The 23,219-nt window shown below is 34.1% G+C and overlaps 2 protein-coding genes and 1 non-coding gene across 5 annotated transcripts; 1 reads left to right on the top strand and 2 right to left on the bottom strand.

Annotated features, from left to right (window-relative positions):
* Positions 1–16,213: 16,213 nt before the first annotated feature.
* On the bottom strand, positions 16,214–18,770 carry LOC108468960 (methylsterol monooxygenase 1-1-like). 2 transcript variants are annotated; one of them, XM_053018326.1, is made up of 5 exons: positions 18,311–18,770; positions 17,876–18,198; positions 17,613–17,760; positions 17,498–17,530; positions 16,214–16,790 (listed from the first exon to the last, which is right to left on the bottom strand). In XM_053018326.1, exons 1-5 carry the CDS (start codon positions 18,638–18,640, stop codon positions 16,767–16,769), a joined length of 858 nt encoding a protein of 285 aa, XP_052874286.1. In that variant the 5' UTR covers positions 18,641–18,770; the 3' UTR covers positions 16,214–16,766. The 2 variants fall into 2 exon arrangements, with proteins under 2 accessions (XP_052874286.1, XP_017625319.1); XM_017769830.2 differs by lacking the exon at positions 16,214–16,790 and adding an exon at positions 16,836–17,288.
* TRNAK-CUU (transfer RNA lysine (anticodon CUU)) lies at positions 16,271–16,343 on the bottom strand. The gene has a single exon. It is a non-coding gene; the product is annotated as a tRNA-Lys (tRNA).
* A 1,890-nt stretch (positions 18,771–20,660) lies between the features above and the next one.
* Positions 20,661–22,070, top strand: LOC108469229 (uncharacterized protein At4g22758-like). 2 transcript variants are annotated; one of them, XM_017770125.2, is made up of 3 exons: positions 20,661–21,042; positions 21,142–21,263; positions 21,404–22,070. In XM_017770125.2, exons 1-3 carry the CDS (start codon positions 20,737–20,739, stop codon positions 21,405–21,407), a joined length of 432 nt encoding a protein of 143 aa, XP_017625614.1. In that variant the 5' UTR covers positions 20,661–20,736; the 3' UTR covers positions 21,408–22,070. The 2 variants fall into 2 exon arrangements, with proteins under 2 accessions (XP_017625614.1, XP_017625612.1); XM_017770123.2 differs by having other exon boundaries at positions 21,142–21,343; positions 21,445–22,070.
* The last annotated feature ends 1,149 nt before the right edge of the window (positions 22,071–23,219 follow it).

Genomic DNA, 23,219 nt, shown 5'->3' with positions numbered 1-23,219 from the left:
ATATATTGATGACATCCTACTCTACAGCAAAGATGAAGATTCCCATACACAACTTCTTGAAGAATTTAAATCCCTTATTTTTAAATATGGGATAATGCTGTTAGAAAAGAAAATGCAGATCAACAAATCAGAAATTCAGTTTCTGGGAATAGATATCAAAGAAGAAAAATACTCTCTAGGACCACACATTGCTCAAGAACTTCTCAAATTCCCTTCAAAAGATTTGTCTTTCAAACAGGTCCAACAATTCATTGGGATTGTTAATTATCTTAGAGATTTTATTCCTAAAGTTTCTAAGTGTATTAACCCCCTGCAAAAGATGCTTAAAAAAGACCCTCCTCCATGGTATTCATCTCAGACAAAAGCCCTTCAAAGACTGAATGAAATTACTCAGGATTTGCCTCCACTTCAAATCCCCTCAGATGGAGAAAGAATTCTACAAACAGATGCCAGTGACAAATACTAGGGAGCAATCTTACTTGAAAAAAGAAATGGCAAAAGACAACTCTGTGGATACAAGAGTGGAAGATTTTCAGAAGCAGAAATTCATTACGACTCCACATTCAAAGAAATCCTTGCAGTCAAGAAAGGTATGGCAAAATTCAAATTCCATCTTTTAGGTTATCATTTTCTGGTAGAAATGGATATGTCCTCATTTCCACAAATGCTCAAGTTTAAACAGAAAACTGTCCCTCACTCACAACTCTTAAGATGGACAGAATGGTTTTCTGAGTTTAAATTTGATGTCAGACATATATCAGGAAAGCAAAATGTTCTTACTGATCTACTTTCCACACCCAAAGAAAATCTAAAAGTTTTCACCTACAAAAGAGTTTTTTGGCCTAGACCCATCATGATGTATCGACCTTATTCCTCATCATCCACCTCTCCTACTCCTTACACTGTTACTCCTAATCTCCACCCTAAATATCCACCAGAAGTTTTTACTCTCATAGAAAAGAACTGTTTTCACCAGAAAGCTAGGGATATGATGTTCAAATATCAGATTCAAGTTTTCAAGAATTTTGGAGGACTTATTCTTAAACCTTGAGGTATCCATCCAGATTATCCTTTCATACACCCAATAAGGTTTAAATTTGTTAAACAACCAAATGAATTAAAATGGTTTTTATGGTACTTTACTCATCTCTACCATATTGCTATGCAGTTCGAACCCCTGATCACCTTTATTACTTGAAAAAAGCCATCAGAGGAAATATTAAACCAGAACAACAAAATTTCTTTACTTTCCTTAGTTGGTTTCATCCTCTCCTACAATGGCTTCAGATAATTGAGTAATATTGCAATCATACAAGAGGTAACTATGGAAGTTATATGATTATAATCTTCTATAAGCCTCAATATTTTGTCAAATGTGGAAAAGCAAGTCAGCTCAATTCCTTCCCTACCTCCTGGATCCATAAATCTCTTGAAAATGAAGTCTTCAAAGATGATATTCAATATAGAGAGTTATAAAAGTTTCTCTGCCAACTCAATAGGATTATTCCATTTGAGATATGGCGACCTCCAGATATTGATGCACCATGGGACACTTGGCTAAGGACATAGACACCTTATCATGAAGAGGTCCTAAAAGCTCTCCGTGAATATCATGAAGGAATTCCTGACCCTACAGAATGGTCTCAAGATTACCTGTGGTAATACAGTCAAATTAGTCTTGCTAAGATAGAACTATATAATGAAAAAGAAAAAGATGAAGAAATGACTACTGCAGTGAAGATTCCATGGATAGTGCTCAGCTACCCCATTCAAATGCAAACAGCTGAAAATCACTTGTCAGGAATCTTACTTTAAATAATTAAAGTGTTTTACTTTTTGTCAAATAATGTCTAATATCAGTACTATCTTTACTTGATGTACTATTTACTTTATGCTTTAATGTCTGATGCTTATCCTGTGTACTGTTTACTATTTTGTTTTATTACATCTCCTTCAGCTATAAAAGGGTGATGTATTCTCATTGTAAAAATCAGAGAAAAATTTCCTAAATAAAATCCTAGTGTGTTTCTTTACCTATGCCTTTCTAAAAACTCTTTCCTTTTCTCTAAATCATATTCTTCCTAGAAAACTTTAGATGAGTTTATAAGGAATTAACAATATAGTGTGCTCTGTGCTTGCCATATAATGGATCCTGCACATCAGAAATATTGAAATTCTGACCAAAAGATAACAATATTATTGTAGATATCATATGTCTCTTGAATTAAGGCTTTGTTGCTAAAAGGCAGTGCCTATTGAATAACCCGTGTGGAAAAAGGGTTTAAGTTTCACATAGCATACCTGTAACAATTCCTTCTTTCTTGCAATCCCTGTGTTTGCAGGAGATTGAGTGGATGAATTTGGAGGAGGAGGAGAAGAAGGAGGTTTACAAGGTTCTGGTGGAACTTGTATGTTTGGTAAAGTCTTGTGAGATGAATAATCAACAAGGTAAGCATATTTACCATTATCTTCTCCAAGTGGTCCAATGTCTGGATCTCCATCCATCTATCTTTTGTAAAACTCATTCTGGGTAGAGTTTTTTTTCTTCTTCTTTCTTGGCTTTAATGCAGATATGTCCATGTTATCAATCCAGGCGGCCATTCTGTCATCTGTACATAGCTCACATGAATAGTTTAAAGCCCAAAGCCAATGTCCAATTACGGGGTCTTTAAACATGTATAAAGGTTTTCTATCTGCAGAAAAACTTTTTATTAGGCTTCTTTCTAGGTCAGATTCACACAACGGGCAACAACAGTCTGGATCTTCTTGATCATGGAGTTGTGTCGGCTTTTCGTTTGGTTGCATCATCAATTGGGTCGGGAAAATGTTGGGATTTTAGGAACTGTAAAATGGCTATGATCAAACTTGATCTCAGTCGTTCCATCTCCCTTTGACGTAATCTGACTTGAGGTTGACTGGATCAGTTGGCTATGCTCATGAAGTTTTTCATAGCTAGTGATCCATTTCTCTGGGAGGAGTTTAATTAGTTCCCTTTTTGGAATTTGTCTCGGAACATGGACACAGTGAGGCTGGTCATTTGTGTTTACCGAGATGAGTAGAGAATCATCTGTTCCATGCCTTGATAGATTAAAGGCATGATCCTGAATCCTGTAGACAATCTGATAATGGAGAGTAGCAGTAATAGCTGAAGCCACTTGTGGTGCCCCTGCTATTTGAATCTGAACTTTTAAAGCTTTGGTCAGATTGGGATCTGCTAATGCCATCGTGAAATTTGGGAAAAGAGTGACCATAACAAGTCCAGAATTTAACGTAGCTTCAATTGTAGCAATACACGCATTTTGATATTCTAAAGTGCAATTCTTGCAACTACAGGCTTTCCAACTGTGCCATGGTAGTTTAAAGCAAGACGTATAGCTCCAAAGTGGATATGTGTATATCCTGCATATTTCCATTCTGCTAGAAACTCTACTGGAATTTCGAGAGTAACAAACTGCTCTGGTGAAGCTGCATATATGGGAAAACTATCAAACCGTAAGGCTTGAATATATTCCTTGACTTGTTTAGTGGAACCTTTGATCAAAGTTCTGATGGATTTTACAAGAGAAAAGACGGACTTTCTATAGGTGGCATAAGGATTTACAGTAAGAAGATCTGTGGGCTGTACCTTATCTTCTTCACTTAGATATTCTATTTCATATAAAGAGGAAATCTTTTTTGCAGAATGGGATCTCATAGGAAAATCAGGTAAAGAGATAGGTGTAGAAGAAGTAAATGATGTACTAACTTATTTTCTGCCATGATTGAGAAAGTTTTCTCCAAATCTATCTATCACCTAGATTACTAAAGATGAGTTTTTGTTGAACCTGATGGCTCTGATACCAATACAGGTGTGGATAAACATGGGGATTGCAAGAAAGAAGGAATTGTTGCAGGTATATTATGCCAAACTTAAACCCTTCTTCTACACGGGTTATTCAACAGGCACTGCCTTTTAACAACAAAGCATTAATTCAAGAAACATATGATATCCACAATAATATTGTTATCTTTTGGTCAGAATTTCAATATTTCTGATGTGCAGGATCCATTATATGGCAAGCACAGAGCATACTATATTGTTAATTCCTTGTAAACTCATCTAAAGTTTTCTAGGAAGAAGATGATTTAGAGAAAAGGAAAGAGTTTTTAGAAAGCCATAGGTAAAGAAACACACTAGAATTTTATTTAGGAAATTTTTCTCTGATTTTTTTAATGAGAATACATCACCCTTTTATAGCTGAAGGAGATGTAATACAACAAAATAGTAAATAGTACACAGGATAAGCATCAGACATTAAAGCATAAAGTAAACAGTACATAAAGTAAAGATAGTACTGATATTAGACATTATTTGACATAAAGTAAAACACTTTAATTATTTAAAGCAAGATTCCCGACAAGTGATTTTCAGCTGTTTGCATTTGAATGGGGTAGCTGAGCACTATCCATGGAATCTTCACTGTAGCAGATCATTTCTTCATCTTTTTATTTTTCATTATATAGTTCTATCTTAGCAAGACTGATTTGACTGTACCGTCACAGGTAATCTTGAGACCATTCTGTAAGGTCAGGAATTTCTTCATGATATTCACGGAGAGCTTTTAGGACCTCTTCATGATAATGTGTGTATGCCCTTGGCCAGGTGTTCCATGGTGCATCAATATCTGGAGGTAGCTATATCTCAAATGGAATAATCCTATTGAGCTGGCAGAGAAACTTTTGTAACTCTCTATATTGAACATCATCTTTGAAGACTTCATTTTCAAGAGATTTATGGATCCAGGAGGTAGGGAACGAATTGAACTGAGTTGCTTTTCCATATTTGACAATATATTGAGGCTTATAGAAGATTATAATCATATAACTTCCATAGTTACCTCTTGTCTGATTGCAATATTGCTCAATTATTTGAAGCCATTGCGGGAGAGGATGAAACCAAGTAAGGAAAGTAAAGAAATTTTGTTGTTCTAGTTCAATATTTCCTCTGATAGCTTTTTTCAAGTAATAAAGGAGATCAGGGGTGTCGAACTGTATAGCAATATGGTAGAGATGGATAAAGTACCATAAAAACCATTTTAATTCATTTGGTTGTTCAACAAATTTAAACCTTATTGGGTGTATGAAAGGATAATCTGGATGAATACCCCAAGGTTTAAGAGTAAGTCCCCCAAAATTCTTGAAAACTTGAATCTGATTTTCGAACATCATATCCCTAGCTTTCTGGTGAAAACAGTTCTTTTCTACGAGAGTAAAAACTTCTGGTGGATATTCAGGGTGGAGATTAGGAGTAATAGTGTAAGGAGTAGGAGAAGTGGATAATGAGGAATAAGGTCGATACATCATGACGGGTCTAGGCCAAAAACCTCTTTTGTAGGTGAAAACTTCTGGATTTTCTTTGGGTCTGGAAAGTAGATCAGCAAGAACATTTTGCTTTGCTGATATATGTCTGACATCAAATTTAAACTCAGAAAACCATTCTGCCCATCTTAAGAGTTGTGGGTGAAGGACAGTTTTCTGTTTAAACTTGAGCATTTGTGGAAATGAGGATATATCCATTTCTACCAGAAAATGATAACCTAGAAAATGGAATTTTAATTTTTCTATACCTTTCTTGACTGCAAGAATTTCTTTGAATGTGGAATGGTAATGAATTTCTACTTCTGAAAATCTTCCACTCTTGTATCCATAGAGTTGTCTTTTGCAATTTCTTTTTTCAAGTAAGATTGCTCCTCAGTATTTGTAACTGGCATCTATTTGCAGAATTCTTTCTCCATCTGAGGAGATTTGAAGTGGAGGCAAATCTTGAGTAATTTCCTTTAGTCTTTAAAGGGCTTTTGTCTGAGATGAAGACCATAGAGGAGGGTATTTTTTAAGCATCTTTTGCAGGGGGTTAATATACTTAGAAACTTTAAGAATAAAATCTCTAAGATAATTAACAATCCCAATGAATTGTTGGACCTGTTTGAAAGACAAATCTTTCGAAGGGAATTTGAGAAGTTCTTGAGCAATGTGTGGTCCTGGAGAGTATTTTCCTTCTTTGATATCTATTCCCAGAAACTGAATTTCTGATTTGTTGATCTGCATTTTCCTTTCTGACAGCATTATCCCATATTTGAAAATAAGGGATTTAAATTCTTCAAGAAGTTGTGCATGGGAATCTTCATCTTTGCTGTAAAGTAGGATGTCATCAATCTATACTAAAGCATTTTCCATCAAAGGATGAAAAATCTTTATCATTGCTTTCTGGAATAGAGAAGGAGCAGTCTTTAATCCAAATGGCATGACCTTCCATTGAAAATGTCCATTAGGAATGCAAAATCCTGTTTTTGGTCTGTCATCAGAATGAATTCCTAATTGCCAAAAACCTGCCTTGAGGTTAAACTTAAAGAAGACTCCTACTTTGGCTAGGCTTGAAAAGAGTAAGTCTTTCTTTGGAAGAGGAAATTTGTCATCTTGAAGGAAATGGTTAAAAGGCTGGTAATTAATTACCAATCTTAACTTTCCTCTAATCTGTTCAGATCTTTTATTTACATAAAAAGCTTCACATGCCAATTGAGAATCTGAAGGTTCAATCAGATCTTGATGCTGTAATTCTTTACACTCTTTTGATGCTAGCATCAGGTGATCTGGATTTATTCCTTGGTGGCTGACCTTTGTTAGGTTGATGTCTTCATTTTTCTTGAAAGGTAATCTAATGAAGAAATTTGAGTTTTTTCACAAAGGGTTTGGGCATTTATTCAGGAATCCAGAATGAGATTCTGCACAAGATTGGGCTTTTAATTCCTGGATAGTGTGAAGGATTTTTTCAAATTGGATGACAAAAAGTTTTGGGATTCTGACAAAGGGTTGGAAAAGATTTTTGAATCTTACTCCTTCAGGGAGTATTCTAAGATGCTGGGCTTTTTTGTAGAGGTCAAAACCTACTACAATATCTTTTCCAGGGAGTTTTGATCCCAATACTATGGTTTTTACAGAATAGCCTGGGAAGAATTGAATTGTAATTGGTTTGCTAATCAAATGAGTAGCAAAAGGAACATCAGCAGCAGAATCAAAATACATTATATGAGGTTTCCACCATTCTAAGGGCAGAACATCTGGGTTCATGATGGTTTCTGCTGCACCGGTGTCTATGAAGGCAATTATAGTAATGGGTTTACTATACTTGTCTAAATAGACCTTAACAGGTATATAAGGAACTGGGACTGTGTTAACGGTTCTGGCAGGAGTCTGAGCTTTAGTTTGTATCATTTGTATGTCGGAATAATTCGATTCAGGTTCTGAAAAATCACAAGCAGGGATAGCACAAATTGTTCTGTCTGATGGTTCTTCTTCAATGGAGCAAACAGATTCAATATCATCATCTTCTTGAATCTTTACTCCTGATTGTTTTACTATCTGTGCAATCTTCTTGGCTTGTTTCTTGTTCTTTGGATAATTTTTTAAAAAGTGTCCCTTTTGATTACAAATGTAACAGCGATTAGATTTTGTTGACTTCCTTTTCTTTTTAAGATATCTCCATCGAGGTCTGACTTTCTTCCTTCTTCTTGTAGTTGGAAAAGAAGAATATTTTTTGAAGTGTTTCTTCTTTTTGGTGCAGCAATCATACAAATGATCTTTTAGGCATTTGTACTTCAAGTATGAGTCATCACAGGCTCTGTCAATTCTTTTGTCACCATGGAGATAATCTTTGAATATCATTCTTCTGTTGCAAATATCTTCTAGAGCAACAAAGTCTTATTATTGAAGTTCTCCAACAGTGATTTGAAGAATGTCTTTGTTCTATGTTTGAAGAGCTTGATTAACTGCAACCTGAATTGGGTTTGGGAGAGATGAGAGGATTGCTGGCTTGAGATTTGGATTTAGACCTAAGGCACAAAACAACTTGGTCATCACTTTGAAATGTTTTTTCAAATCTTTTTTAACATACGAACAATATTTTCTTTTGTAGAATTCCCTTCTTTTTAATGTCAGCAAGTCTTCAGGGTTTTCTACAAAATGTTAATGTATGATTCTGATTGGTTGAGCCAGATCTTGAAGAACTAGAAACTGCATTTGATTATGTTGATCAATGGAATTCCACTAATCTCTCAACATTCCTGTAAATCTGGAGACAAATTCCATAAGAATATTGTAATTGCTCTCTTCATTAAGCTTGCGAGTTTCTAACCAAGAATGAAATTCTTGGATTTTGTCTAGCCATTTTGCTGGTGGCAAGTCATCTAGAGTGAAAGTGGTTAGTACGTCCTTCTACTTCTTCTACACCTATCTCTTTACCTGATTTTCCTATGACATATCATTCTGTAAAAAAGATTTCCTCTTTATATGAAATAGAATATCTAAGTGAAGAAGATAAGGTCTAGCCCACAGATCTTCCTACAGTAAATCCTTATGTCGCCTACAGAAAGTCCGTCTTTTCTCCTGTAAAATCCATCAAAACTTTGATCAAAGGTTCTACTAAACAAGTCAGGAATATATTCAAGCCTCACGGTTTGATAGTTTTCCCATGTATGCAGTTCACCAGAGCAGTTTGTTACTCTCGAAATTCTAGCAGAGTTTTCAGCAGAATAGAAACGTGTAGGATATACACATATCCATTTTGGAGCTATACGTCTTGCTTTAAACTACCATGGCACAGCTGGAAAGCCTGTAGTTGCAAGAATTGCACTTTTGGATTCTAGATATTTAGAATACCAAAATGCATGTATTGCTACAATTGAAGCTACGTTAAATTCTAGACTTGTTATAGTCACTCTTTTCCCAAATTTCACAATGGCATTAGCAGATCCCAATCTGACCAAAGCTTTGAAAGTTCAGATCCAAATAGCAGGGGCACCACAAGTGGCTTCAGCTATTACTGCTACTCTCCATTATCAGATTGTCTACAGGATTCAAGATCATACCTTTAATCTATCAAGGCATGGAACAGATGATTCTCTACTCATCTCGGTAAACACAAATGACCAGCCTCACTGTGTCCATTTTTCGAGACAAATTCTAAAAAGGGAACTAATTAAATTCTTCTCAGAGAAATGGATCACTAGCTATGAAAAACTTTATGAGCATAGCCAACTGATCCAGTCAACCTCAAGTCAGATTACGTCAAAGGAAGATGGAACAACTGAGATCAAGTTTGATCATAGTCATCTTCACAGCTCTCAAAATCCTAACATTTTCTCGACCCAGTTGATGATGCAACCAAATGAAAAGCTGACACAACTCCATGATCAAGAAGATCTAGACTGTTGTTGCCCGTTGTGTGAATCTGGCCCAGAAAGAAGCCTAATAGAAAGTTTTTCTGCAGATGGAAAACCTTTATACATGTTTAAAGACCCTGTAACTGGACACTGTCCTTGGGCTTTAAACTGTTCATGTGAGCTATGTATAGATGACAGAATGGCCGCCTAGATTGATAGCATGGACATATCTACATCAAAGCCAGGAAAGAAGAAGAAGAAAAACTCTACCCAGAATGAGTTTTAAAAAAGGTGGATGGATGGAGATCCAGACATTGGACCACTTGGAGAAGACAATAGTAAATATGTTTACCTTGTTGATTATTCATCTCACAAGACTTTACCAAACATACAAGTTCCACCAGAACCTTGTAAACCTCCTTCTTCTCCTCCTCCTCCAAAATCATCCACTCAATCTCCTGCAAACATTTCCAAAAAACCAAAACCTTTCCCCCAGCCCTGTTACAAAAAAATAAACAAATGGGCTAAAAAGAACCCAGATTTCCTTGCTCCACAAAAACCAATCTCTACTATATGTATGATGTAACCTACAGCATCATATGACAAAGATTTCCCACCTCTTGAAGAATACTCTGAAAAGAGTTATACTTACGCACCAAAAATTCTTTCAAAAATTCAGACTGATATTTCTGGTGCACCGTAGAAAATAAGTGCTGCAGAAGTTACTCTCAATTGGCAAACAGAAAATGCTATTGCACAAAATCATGTTCTGAAAAGAATTGATTCAAAGATCTCAACCGTTGAAACCAAAATAGATGGCAACACCAAAATGGTCAGAGATCTAATCCAACTTTTACAAAAAAGATTAGATGCAGTAGTAAAGCAACCAGCAGCACCGGGACAAGATTTCTTCTCTCATCTTGCACAAAGAGAGAAAGAAATCCAAAAATTGAAAGATCAAATCAAGACTCTTCAAGAAACATGAAAAATCCCTGAACCCACTCATAGAGCAGAAGCAATTGAGTTGTTTCCCTCTATTAGACAAAAGAATCCACTCCCAGCAGAAGGAGCACGAATAACCTTTCCAGAAGTTTCAAAACGTACCAAACCAAGTACGTATGAAATTTTTCTGGAAATCAAAAAACAAGAAGCAGAGAAAAAGAAAAAAAATTCATTGAAGAAGCCAAAACAGAAAGTGAAAATGAAGCTTATCAAATGGAGAAAAAATTAGAAAAAAGACCAGTTTCAGAGGAATCTCCACCAAGATCTCCTCCTCCAAAACAAGTCTCGAAATCTTTGATGATCCAGGAAGAAAATCAAAATCCTTTGACAAAATTTTTAAAGGATTATACAAAATCTACGATTCCTAAGATCTCAATTGTACAAAATCCAGAATCAAGCACTGAAGCTGATTTAGGAGAAAGTTCAAAATCATCAAAAGAGTCTGAATTCTCATCAGATGAACAGACAGAATCAGAAGATAAAGAATTGCAGAAAGTATTTCAAACAACTAAAGTTAAAGAACCAAGTGATGATGAAATGCAAGATATACCAGAATCATCTTCTGCACATCAGAGACAGATGCCAAAATCTTTCATAGGAAGAACCACTTCTTCCAAAAAAAGACTTACTCTTCTCAAGCCTAACCAAAGTAGGAGTCTTCTCTAAGTTTGACCTCAATGCAGGTCTTTGGCAATTAGGAATTCATCCTGATGATAGACCAAAAACAAGATTTTGCATTCCTAATGGACATTTTCAATGGAAGGTCATGCCATTTGGATTAAAGACTGCTCCTTCTCTATTCCAGAAGACAATGATAAAGATTTTTCATCCTTTGATGGAAAATGCTTTAGTATATATTGATGACATCCTACTCTACAGCAAAGATGAAGATTCCCATGCACAACTTCTTGAAGAATTTAAATCCCTTATTTTCAAATATGGGATAATGCTGTCAGAAAGGAAAATGCAGATCAACAAATCAGAAATTCAGTTTCTGGGAATGTATATTAAAGAAGGAAAATACTCTCTAGGACCACACATTGCTCAAGAACTTCTCAAATTCCCTTCAAAAGATTTGTCTTTCAAACAGGTCCAACAATTCATTGGGATTGTTAATTATCTTAGAGATTTTATTCCTAAAGTTTCTAAGTATATTAACCCCCTACAAAAGATACTTAAAAAAGACCCTCCTCCATGGTCTTCATCTCAGACAAAAGCCCTTCAAAGACTGAAGGAAATTACTCAGGATTTGCCTCCACTTCAAATCCCCTTAGATGGAGAAAGAATTTTGCAAACAGATGCCAGTGACAAATACTGGGGAACACTCTTACTTGAAAAAAGAAATGGTAAAAGACAACTCTGTGGATACAAGAGTGGAAGATTTTCAGAAGCAGAAATTCATTACCACTCCACATTCAAAGAAATCCTTACAGTCAAGAAAGGTATAGTAAAATTCAAATTCCATATTCTAGGTTATCATTTTTTGGTAGAAATGGATATGTCCTCGTTTCCACAAATGCTCAAGTTTAAACAGAAAACTGTCCCTTACCCACAACTCTTAAGATGGGCAGAATGGTTTTCTGAGTTTAAATTTGATGTCAGACATATATCAGGAAAGCAAAATGTTCTTGCTGATCTACTTTCCAGACCCAAAGAAAATCCAGAAGTTTTTACCTATAAAAGAGTTTTTTGGCCTAGACCCATCATGATGTATCGACCTTATTCCTTATCATCCACCTCTCCTACTCCTTACACTGTTACTCCTAATCTCCACCCTGAATATCCACCAGAAGTTTTTACTCTCGTAGAAAAGAACTGTTTTCACCAGAAAGCTATGGATATGATGTTCGAATATCAGATTCAAGTTTTCAAGATTTTTTGAGGACTTATTCTTAAACCTTGGGGTATCCATCCAGATTATCCTTTCATACACCCAATAAGGTTTAAATTTGTTGAACAACCAAATGAATTAAAATGGTTTTTATGGTACTTTACCCATCTCTACCATATTGCTATACAGTTCGACACCCTTGATCTCCTTTATTACTTGAAAAAAGTCATCAGAGGAAATATTGAACCAGAACAACAAAATTTCTTTACTTTCCTTAGTTGGTTTCATCCTCTCCTACAATGGCTTCAGATAATTGAGCAATATTGCAATCAGACAAGAGGTAACCATGGAAGTTATATGATTATAATCTTCTATAAGCCTCAATATTTTATCAAATGTGGAAAAGCAACTCAGCTCAATTCCTTCCCTACCTCTTGGATCCATAAATCTCTTGAAAATGAAGTCTTCAAAGATGATGTTCAATATAGAGAGTTACAAAAGTTTCTCTGCCAGCTTAATAGGATTATTCCATTTGAGATATGGCTACCTCCAGATATTGATGCACCATGAGACACCTGGCCAAGGACATACACACCTTATCATAAAGAGGTCCTAAAAGCTCTCCGTGAATATCATGAAGGAATTCCTGACCCTACAGAATGGTCTCAAGATTACCCGTGGCAGTACAGTTAAATCAGTCTTGCTAAGATAGAACTATATAATGAAAAAGAAAAAGATGAAAAAATGACCTGCTGCAGTGAAGATTCCATAGATAGTGCTCAGCTACCCTATTCAAATGCAAACAGCTGAAAATCACTTGTCGAGAATCTTGCTTTAAATAATTAAAGTGTTTTACTTTATGTCAAATAATGTCTAATATCAGTACTATCTTTACTTTATGTACTGTTTACTTTATGCTTTAATGTCTGATGCTTATCCTGTATACTGTTTACTATTTTGTTGTATTACATCTCCTTCAGCTATAAAAGGGTGATGTATTCTCATTGTAAAAATCAGAGAAAAATTTCTTAAATAAAATCCTAGTGTGTTTCGTTACCTATGTCTTTCTAAAAACTCTTTCCTTTTCTCTAAATCATCTTCTTCCTAAAAAACTTTAGATGAGTTTACAAGGAATTAATAATATAGTATACTCTGTGCTTGCCATATAATGGATCCTGCACATCAGAAATATTGAAATTCTGATCAAAAGATAACAATATTATTGTGGGTATCATATTTCTCTTGAATTAAGGCTTTATTGCTAAAAGGCAGTGTCTGTTGAATAACCCGTGTAGAAGAATGGTTTAAGTTTGGTATAGCATACCTGCAACAATTTCTTCTTTCTTGCAATCCCTGTGTTTATCCACACCTGTATTGGTATCAGAGCCATCAGGTTCAACAAAACTCATCTTTAGAAATCTAGGTGATAAATAGATTTGAAGAAAATAGCTATGAAAAACTTCATGAGCATAGCCAACCAATCCAGTCAACCTCAAGTCAGATTACGTCAAAGGGAGATGGAACGACTGAGATCAAGTTTGATCATAGTCATCTTCGCAGTTCCCAAAATCCCAACATTTTCCTGACCCAGTTGATGATGCAACCAAACAAAAAGCCGGCACAACTCCATGATCAAGAAGATCCAAACTGTTGTTGCCCGTTGTGTGAATCCGGCCCAGGAAGAAGCCTAATAGAAAGTTTTTCTGCAGATGGAAAACTTTTATACATGTTTAAAGACCCCGTAATTGGACACTGTCCTTGGGCTTTAAACTGTTCATATGAGCTATGTACTTCTTCAACTTTAGTTGTTTGAAATGCTTTCTGCAATTCTTCATCTTCTAACTCTGTCTGTTCATCTGATGAGAATTCAGACTCTTTTGATGATTTTGAACTTTCTCCTGAATCAGCTTCAGTGCTTGATTCTGGATCTTGTATAGTTGAGATCTTAGGAATCGTAGATTTTGTATAATCCTTTAAAAATTTTGTCAAAGGATTTTGATCTTCTTCCCGGATCATCAGAGATTTCGAGGCTTGTTTTGGAGGAGGAGATCTTGGTGGAGATTCCTCTGAAATTGGTCTTTTTCCCAATTTTTTCTCCATTTGATAAGCTTTACTTTCACTTTCTGTTTTGGCTTCTTCAGTGAATTTTTTCTTATTTTTCTCTGCTTCTTGTTTTTTGATTTCCAGAAAAATTTCATACATACTTGGTTTGGTACGTTTTGCAACTTCTGGAAAGGTTATTCGTACTCTTTTTGCTGGGAGTGGATTCTTTTGTCTAATAGAGGGAAACAACTCAATTGTTTCTACTCTATGAGTGGGTTCAGGGATTTTCCCTGTTTCCTGAAGAGTCTTGATTTGATCTTTCAATTTTTGGATTTCTTTCTCTCTTTGTGCAAGATGAGAGAAGAAATCTTGTCCTGGTGCCGCTGGTTGCTTTGCTACTGCATCTAATCTTTTTTGTAAAAGTTGATCAGATCTCTGACTATTTTGGTGTAGGACCCAATAATAACCACTCAATTTCAATTTTAACCTCTCTTTTTTTTTTGTATTTTTTAACTTTTAGGTTAAAATCTTTATAAGTTGTTATATTTTTTTTCAAAAATTTGAAATTTCAGATTTTAAATCTAACAATTAATATTGTTAAATTTGTTGGTGTGACATTTTAGAATAAGAAAAATACTCATTTGATAGTTATGTAATTAAAAGAGACATTGTAATTAACTTGTATTTAAAAAAAAACAAAATTAATGATTGGACCTAAATTTTAATTTTTTTAAAAATGACTGAATTCTTAAAAATAAAAATACCATGATTAAATTACAAAGTTTTGAAAAGAACATACACTTAAACACATATTTTAACCAAAAATTTATTATAGCTACTGAGTTTGAAGTATAATTAAAAGAAGATAACAAAAATAAAATTGATCTATAATTATAAATTACATATATTTAAACTATTGATTGGGGCATAAAATCAAAAAGAAATTATATTAGGAATTTAGTTTTAACTTCTTTTTGTAATTTATAATTATAGATAAATATTATTTTAGGATGAATTCAACGTTCTTAATACGTAAATACATAAAATTTGGATTAAAAAATGGAAAACCCCATGCTGACAGTTGTGAAATACTTTTACTTGTAGAAACCATAAACAACTATTCTATCAAAAATTAAATCTGAAAATCCAAATTTATAAAATATATTCCAATTTCACATATAACAACTATAAACAAATTTTCAGACGGCGACTAACGAATTTAAAATGTCATCACAATTATCGCAATAAGCATTGAACATGTGAAGAATATTTTAAATTCAGAAATTTATACCTGCAAACATTCCTTCTCTTCACACCTGTCCAAAAACGCTTTTCTTTTTCCTTTAAATAATGATATAATTTCAGTTTGTCTTTGCTGGTATACACCATCCATGCTCTTTTTCTTTTTTAATTTTGGTCGTTTTAAGATTTAATTTTTATATTTTAATTTTTAATATATTTTTATAATGTCATTAATTAAATTTTTAATTAAATATTACGTGAATATATATAATTTGAAAATAGATTTTTAAATTCAAAAAGTAGATAGATTAAATTCTTGAAAATAAAAATAGAATGATTAAATTCTAAATACACAAAATGCAGAGACTTAGAATCACGATTGTTTGAATCGAATTGGTTGAAACCAATCATAGTATCGATTCGAAGAGAAGTATCAAATTAATTGATCTACGAATCGATACGGATTGATTGAACTAGGTAAAAAAATTGATTGAATTGATCTTTTAAATATTTTTTACTTCTATGATTTCTTTAATTCATCCATATGAAACAATGGCCGGATCAATTCGGTTGCCAATCTAAATTTGAAATTTTTGATTAGATTATATTTTAATTTTCAAAAGGAGTTAGAATTTTGTCCGTTTAATAACAAATTACGTGGGGTAACTTTTACTCAATTTCTTAAAAAAATAAAAAAAAAATTACAGTTTTAAATCATAAATCATTATCATTTAGAATGAAGAACAAATAAAATGGATCAACGCTATATATATTTTTTCATAACGTGAATGTGGCAGTTAGTTATTCATGAAATTAAAATTAGAAATAGATAATACTAAACTGAAGTGAAGAACAAATAGTTATCATGGGCCAATTATGGTATATCATGAGGCCCAAAATGTAAAAGGGATTTAGGTTGTGAACGAAATAATACAGCATTTGTAAAAAAGAACCAACACGCCCACCGTGGGGCTCGAACCCACGACCACAAGGTTAAGAGCCTTGCGCTCTACCGACTGAGCTAGACGGGCCAGGTTTGCAAATTTTTTTCTATTTATTAAAAATAATTACATAAAAGTAATATGACAAATAAAGTTGCAACCCACCGTACGACCACAAAGTTAATAACCTTGCGCTCTACCGACTGAGTTAGACAGGCTTGTTTGTATAAATGACATGTATTCATTTGTAGCAACTAAGATTAATTCTTTGTCAAATCAACAGAACCAGCTGCGCCATCGAGATTAAATCAGTGGAGATCTCTTAAAAAAAGGGCCTTGGGCTGGATTGCTTAAAACTAAAGACCTGGAAATTAGTTCTTGTTGACTCTGCAATTTAATCTCAAAACACAGTTTATATGCAGTTGCACAATTCAGCATTAGTGACAAACAATAATGAACCAGTGATGGGATCATCGCTGAAATGGAACTACCCCCACCCCCAAGACTCACTGTTTACTCACTTCTACAAAGCGACACCTGCAACGATGGATTTTCGAATCAATGAAACAAGAAAGAACCTACTTTGCCTGTCAACACCAAGTTCCATTTCAAACTCATATCAAATGTGAATGAAGAATACACATGCAAAGTTTACCTACTCTGTTCCTTGATATGAGAGGATACAAGATATCAACGCTTGCAGATTCTATAGCTCACTATTAAACTTATTGTGGGACAAACACATCATGCTTCTCATCCATAGTTTCTTAAGCTTAAACAAAAGGTTATAAACACAGGGCAGAAATCAAGCCTAACTAGTAATAGATGATATCTCCCTCGAACTACATAAGATCACATCACATAAAAAGGTTTGTCATGCTTGAAAATCGGATTTCCATGAGATGCACACACCATTAGAGAGGTTGCTAGAGAGACTTGACTCGATTGACATTGCTATTGTGATTTAAGATCTTGAGTAGAAGCATAGTATGAGCCTCCATTCTGTGTACCATAAATTCTTGATTGCACATTCAACTGATTCACATCATGAAAATGAATTAATTTACAGAAGCAAAACAAACATAAGTGAAGCTAGAAAACATGATATGTAATTGCTATACGATAACTAATGAACATAATGCAAGTCCATAAGTTCATAGCCTTTTGTCTTAGATTCTTAGTGAAGCATATAATAACCATGTCCATAAAATGAAAGATGCACAACAAAAGATGAAGCAGCTTACCTTCCTTAGGACCTTCTTATGGTAGCGGTAGCCCTAACCATTATAGTACAGAAATTATCAGCTGATAGTGTTAAAATCAAATTTAAGAAAAGAGTAATCTCACATTGTTAATTACCTTGTCAGTGCCATAGATATAATCGCAATAAGTAAACACCGAAGCAAAATTGCTCTGGCTTTGTTGTCCAACATAATGGTGGTAATCATGGTAATCTGCACCACCGTAAAATGGGATATATTTTGTGGGAGTCCAGGGGAAATCATATCTGCATTATTCAACTAATACTATAAACTGTGACTTATGCAGCGGAAAGCACTTCAATACAAAAGCTACCACTTTCAAGCAGGCAGTTCAGAGATATAATAAAAGAAATGGCATACCCACTGTGTGTCTCTATAGCTTCAATTTGCCTTAAAGCAATCCACAACCAAAAGGTGATCATATGCCCTGGAACAATAGCTGGTCCAAGAAAAGTTGGAATCCCAAGGATCAAAACTTCAAGCCAATGTGCGTAGGGTGCAGCAAACCCAATGGGAGCAGAGTATTCATGGTGAACCCGGTGAATATTCTCATACCCCCATTTCCCATGCAGGAACCTGTGAATCCAGTAATTGGTGTAATCTTCTATCATGAAATATACCGTCAATTGCGCCAGTATCTCCCACATTGATGGCAATGGCAGCCCTGTTCGAATCCCAATCATCTGTCAAACAAAACACATGCACTTTTAGATAAACCGATTACATGATTCAGCAAAACCAAATCTAATTTCCCAGAAAACTTATCAACAACATCAAAATATCAATGATTTTGACCTTAATTGAAGGATAAGATGATAACTGCAAAGGACCCACAAGAAGAACAAACATCCGCATAACATCTTTATAACACCTGAACATCTCAGATAAGGACGTCTTAACTTTGGGCTGAATATTGTACTTAAGGAAACCCAGAGATCTCATCGTCTCAACGAAAACAAGCGGCAAAGGCACAAAAGTAAATATGAGGAATAAAAACAAAATGTTGTGGCAGTAAAGATAGTAATCTGATTTTTGAGCCGAGTAATTAAACCATAGTGTCTCGGCCACCGTCAAGTTCCGTCCGAGGAATGTAGTAGCCTCCTCGATTGTATTAAGGGGTAACATCTTCAGTGTTGCCTCGGCGGTATCGGTGAGTGTGGCGGCAGTCTGTTGGTAGATTGATTGCAATCAAGAGATGCAAGCGAGAATTTAAATGAAGAAATTGAGAGTGTAATGTTACGTGTATCAATCAAATAGTGGTAATATTATATATATATATATATATATATATATATATGTTGGGAGTTGTTAGATCGTCGTCGTTTCCTGTTTGTCTGCATGGGGACCTGGGAAAGTAGGATCTAGTTAGTGGTTCCAAAGCTAGAAAGGTCTTTCGATGTTGTCCAAAGGCTAATAATGTTCATCTTCTTCAGTGAAATACTGTCGAAATTTTTAGCTCCATCAATGGCGAATGGCGGTGATAAGGTAAGCACATATATGTTATTATATGACTATTTCATCTGCCACATTATGAAGTAAATAAGTTACTTAAAAGAAGTTTAATGATAGCAGTAGTTAGTGAAATCTAATTCAAGCTTTTTATAATTAATAAAATTTTAAATTAGTTATAGTAAAATTGTTACTGTAAATTATAAAATAGTCATTTTGTTTGCCTCATGTTACATTTTAGTCACTTATGTTATTATTTTGTTACGAAGTGATCACTCTTCCGTTAAGTTCTGTTATCTCCCTAACGGTAATCTTACGTAGCAGTCCAACTAGATATTACTGAATCTGCTAATACGTACTTCATCCGGATGAAGTATGTATTAGCAAATTACTAATATGATTATATATATATATATATATACGCATGTATCACGTTACAAAAACAAAATTTTAAATACTTATAACTAATAAAACATGTATCTCATTACAATAATAGTTATTTTCCAAATAACATATTGTTTTATAATTTTATTTCCTATTTAATATTTTAATTTAATTTTAATAATGCATACTTTATCCGGATGAAGTATGTATTAGCAGATTCAGTAATATCTAGTTGGACTGCCACGTAGGATTACCGTTAAGGAGATAACAGAACTTAACGGAAGAGCGATCACTTCGTAACAAAATAAAAACATAAGTGACTAAAACGTAACATTTCAAACATAAGTGACTAAAATGTAACATGAGGCAAACAAAAGTGACTATTTTTGTAGTTTACCCTAAAATTTTAATTTAACTCTTTAAAAATATAAAGATATAAACTATTAAAATGATAAAATTATATTTTTAATATTATAAAATATATAATTTAATTCTGCTCTCCTAAATAATTTTGAGTTCGGTAGTACCACCAACAAAAATAATATATATTTTAATCTAAGGAAAATAAAATTAATTAAAAATATTAGAAAAATAGAACAAAATTAGATACAAGAAATTCACATTAATAAAGAGTTTAATGATATAATACTACAACAAAATTAACATATATGTTAATCTAATAAAAATAAATTAATAGCTACTTGAATAGTTTTTAAATTAAAAAAATGATAAAAAAAACACTTTATAAATAGATAAATAGATAGATGGAGATGTAATTGTTTTAGAATTAATTTCAATTATTGAAAAGAGTAATCAGTATTTTCTCTCAGCTATAAAAATTAGCTTATTTATTAATTTTAATTATGTTTACACTCTACAACTAAACTAATATATAATGAAAAAGCATAACAAATACCATATTAACTTAACTCTGAACTGCTTTTCCTTTTATAAAATTACAACTTTAATTATATAATCAAAATCAAACATTACAATTATTAAATTAAATAAGGAAAGTACTTAATAAATTACTGTTGGGTTTATGTACAATATAATTAATAATATTTATTTGTATTTAATAATTAAATATTTTTATATAAATTTTCAAGTCATGTTCATTATTTTAAAATAATATATTTATTTTTATATTCTCAAAATTAAATTAAATAAAAAAATAGAATTTAATGTATGGTGGTGGAGTTAGGAAACAACTTGACCTCTTACGCACACGCAAACTGCCAACAACCTCTTTCCAACGGCCATTCCCATTTTACATTCTCACTACCATTTGACCTAGCCATTTTAACTCCATATCTTTAAAAACCAACACCACCCAAACACACGGTAACTCATTTATTGTTGTCCTTTTCGTGTTTTTTCTTTAAATTATGTCCCAAAAGAATCTTCCACGAAGGTTTCCAAGCTTCCGGCGACGACGGCTACTTTACCCATCATCGACCTCAATACTACAGACGCCTCCTCCACATCGGAGATCACTGAAAAGGTCGTCGAAGCATGGTAGGATTCTGAAGCGATGTGCTTCAGAGCCATGTCTGTGGAGCTCTACGCGCACTTTCATGGGGTCTAAAGGGGAAGAGTCGCCTTTGTTTGGACCTCAAACTAGCATCGACGCCTTAGCTTCTTCTCCTTCTTTTTCTTTGTCGGATTTCGCTTCTCCAAAACAGAGTTTTGAGGTAAACTCTCATTGATCATCAAACTTTGCATTAATACACGTCCATAAACCATAATGGAGATTTTAATGGTGTTCCCTCTCCTTGTTGATGTCATGCAAGGGTTACAACAAAGAAGCTAAAGTTGTGATCAACGTATGGGTTGAAAGAAGTCCAGGACCAGTCCGAACCATGGTGAAATTAGGGGCCAGTGTCGAAGACGCTATAAAGCTTGTTCTGCACAAGTATGCTGATGAAAGGAGAACTCCTAAGCTTGATTACAGTTTGGGATTTGAATTACATCATTCTTATTTTAGCCTTCAAAGTAAGTGGCCACTCATCTCATGTTGATCTTTTTCTTACATTCTACCCCATCTGGTTGCAGATAACTGATCCTGTTCTTGATCCTGTCCTGTCACCTATAAGGTTTGGATAAGTTACAGTTAATCGGGGATGCTAGTTGCAGAACCTTCTATCTTAGAAAAAGGAGCAGTCTGGACCATTGCAGCAATGGAGGATCCGGTTCTTATGTTTCAGAAATTGGTCCAGCAAAAGCCAAATCCCCGGCCTATTTTGTTCCGGCTTTCATGGCTCGAACAGTAGCCGAAATCGTAAGAGGAATACGCAGGCTGTGGAAGGTCTTCCTTTGCTTCAGATAATGGGGGATTTCATGACCACCTATGTTCATGCTGCTCTAACAAGTGACAATTGTAACATATAATTTTCTCTTGAAATAATGTTAAATTGCTAAATAGTGATACATAAAATAATTTAAATATAAGTTTTTTGAAGATGGAGTCACGGTAGGGGAAAATAAAACAGAAATTAAAGTTGGCAGAAGCTGTAGCCCAGGGGTGAAATTTCCAGTGCTATTGATCATTGAAATGTATAACTTCTTTTCACAATTTAATTCAGTGGGTATGATAAAATTAAGGCCCCTCAGTTGGAGTGTAGGAGAGGTTAAACATTATTCTCTTAGAGAAAAAATTACATGAAACATGAAACTGTAATTTCACGTTGTAAGAATGTTAAATTAAATTTTTTTCTTTTAATTTTTAGTATTTTTAGTTGGATTTAAATTTTTTCAAGAGAAAAAAAGCTGAAAATCAAAAGAAAAAAATTAATTTATCATTCTCTCATTGAAAGGGGTAATGATGATATGAAATCATAGTTTGATACAATTTTTCTCTACTTTCCTATCTATAAAGAATACCTTTCTTGCTTTTCTCTTATGATGACTTGGGTAATTAAAACTAATTAAGATAAATTACATTAGTAGTTACTAAGTTATAGGTAATTTTTGTTTTAGTCACTTAATTAAAAAAAAAGGGTTACAATTTGGTCATTGAATTATTCGAAAGATTTCATTTAAGTCATTAAACTATTTAAAAATTTTTATTTAAGTCGCTCGTTAAGTGATTTTTTTTTTAAGTTTTGCTATTGTGTAACACCCCTAACCCGTCTCTGTCACCGGGTTAAGGTTATGGAGCATTACCGTACAATTGGAAACATTTAACCTTAATACATCTCAATAGAATAATTAAACGTTACTTAAGTAAATCACATTAAATACAATCAAACATATGCATTTGGTCCCTAAAACGAGCCTTTGAGACCCTAAAAATAGCTTAGAAGCAATTCGAGACTAATTTGAAACAAAGCAGAAGATTTAAGAGAAAGTTACAAAAATGTGAAAACAAGGGTCACACAGTCGTGTAGCCAGACCGTGTGACATAGCCTAGGCCGTGTAACATTCGAACAAAGGGACACACGACTGTGTCCCAACCTATGTCCTCACCCGTGTAACTCACTAAGTAGGGTCACATGGCCGTGTCGCAAGCTGTGTGACTCTCTGAGTAGCCACACACAGCCATGTGCTAGGCCATGTAACTCACTGACTTGAAACACTAAGAAATTTCAAATGACACACATCCATGTCACTAGGCCATGTGATCCATATTTTAACCCTAAATTCATGCCATTTCAAGGCCAAATCATACCTAGCCATCCATACCATTCGGACATACATACAAAGGATTTAAAACATCATTCACACACACCTAACATACCACCTCAAACGTCCTTATTCATCTAACCAATATGCCATTCAAAGGCACCACAATTATAACAAAACATCATTTACCGAAACAAGTTAATATTGCCATATTCCAAGCATACAAACCTAGTTCATTTAACCACTA

Source organism: Gossypium arboreum, chromosome 8 (assembly GCF_025698485.1).
Source record: "Gossypium arboreum isolate Shixiya-1 chromosome 8, ASM2569848v2, whole genome shotgun sequence".
NCBI classification, from domain to species: Eukaryota; Viridiplantae; Streptophyta; class Magnoliopsida; order Malvales; family Malvaceae; genus Gossypium; species Gossypium arboreum.
The sequence above is the reverse complement of the archived record's forward strand: the minus strand, read 5'-3'. Positions and strand labels throughout refer to the sequence as shown.

Bases quoted from the DNA above. Each gene is read 5' to 3' on its own strand.
- LOC108468960 (XM_017769830.2), bottom strand. From the start codon at position 18,640: ATGTTACCCCTTAATACAATCGAGGAGGCTACTACATTCCTCGGACGG. The intron at 18,199-18,310 runs GTCAAAATCATT...TTTGTTTGACAG, and splicing joins CATCTTATCCTTCAATTAAG to ATGATTGGGATTCGAACAGG. The intron at 17,531-17,612 runs GTAATTAACAAT...TATAATGGTTAG, and splicing joins ATATCTATGGCACTGACAAG to GGCTACCGCTACCATAAGAA.
- LOC108469229 (XM_017770123.2), top strand. From the start codon at position 20,737: ATGTCCCAAAAGAATCTTCCACGAAGGTTTCCAAGCTTCCGGCGACGA. The intron at 21,043-21,141 runs GTAAACTCTCAT...ATGTCATGCAAG, and splicing joins CTCCAAAACAGAGTTTTGAG to GGTTACAACAAAGAAGCTAA. The intron at 21,344-21,444 runs GTAAGTGGCCAC...GTCACCTATAAG, and splicing joins TTCTTATTTTAGCCTTCAAA to GTTTGGATAAGTTACAGTTA.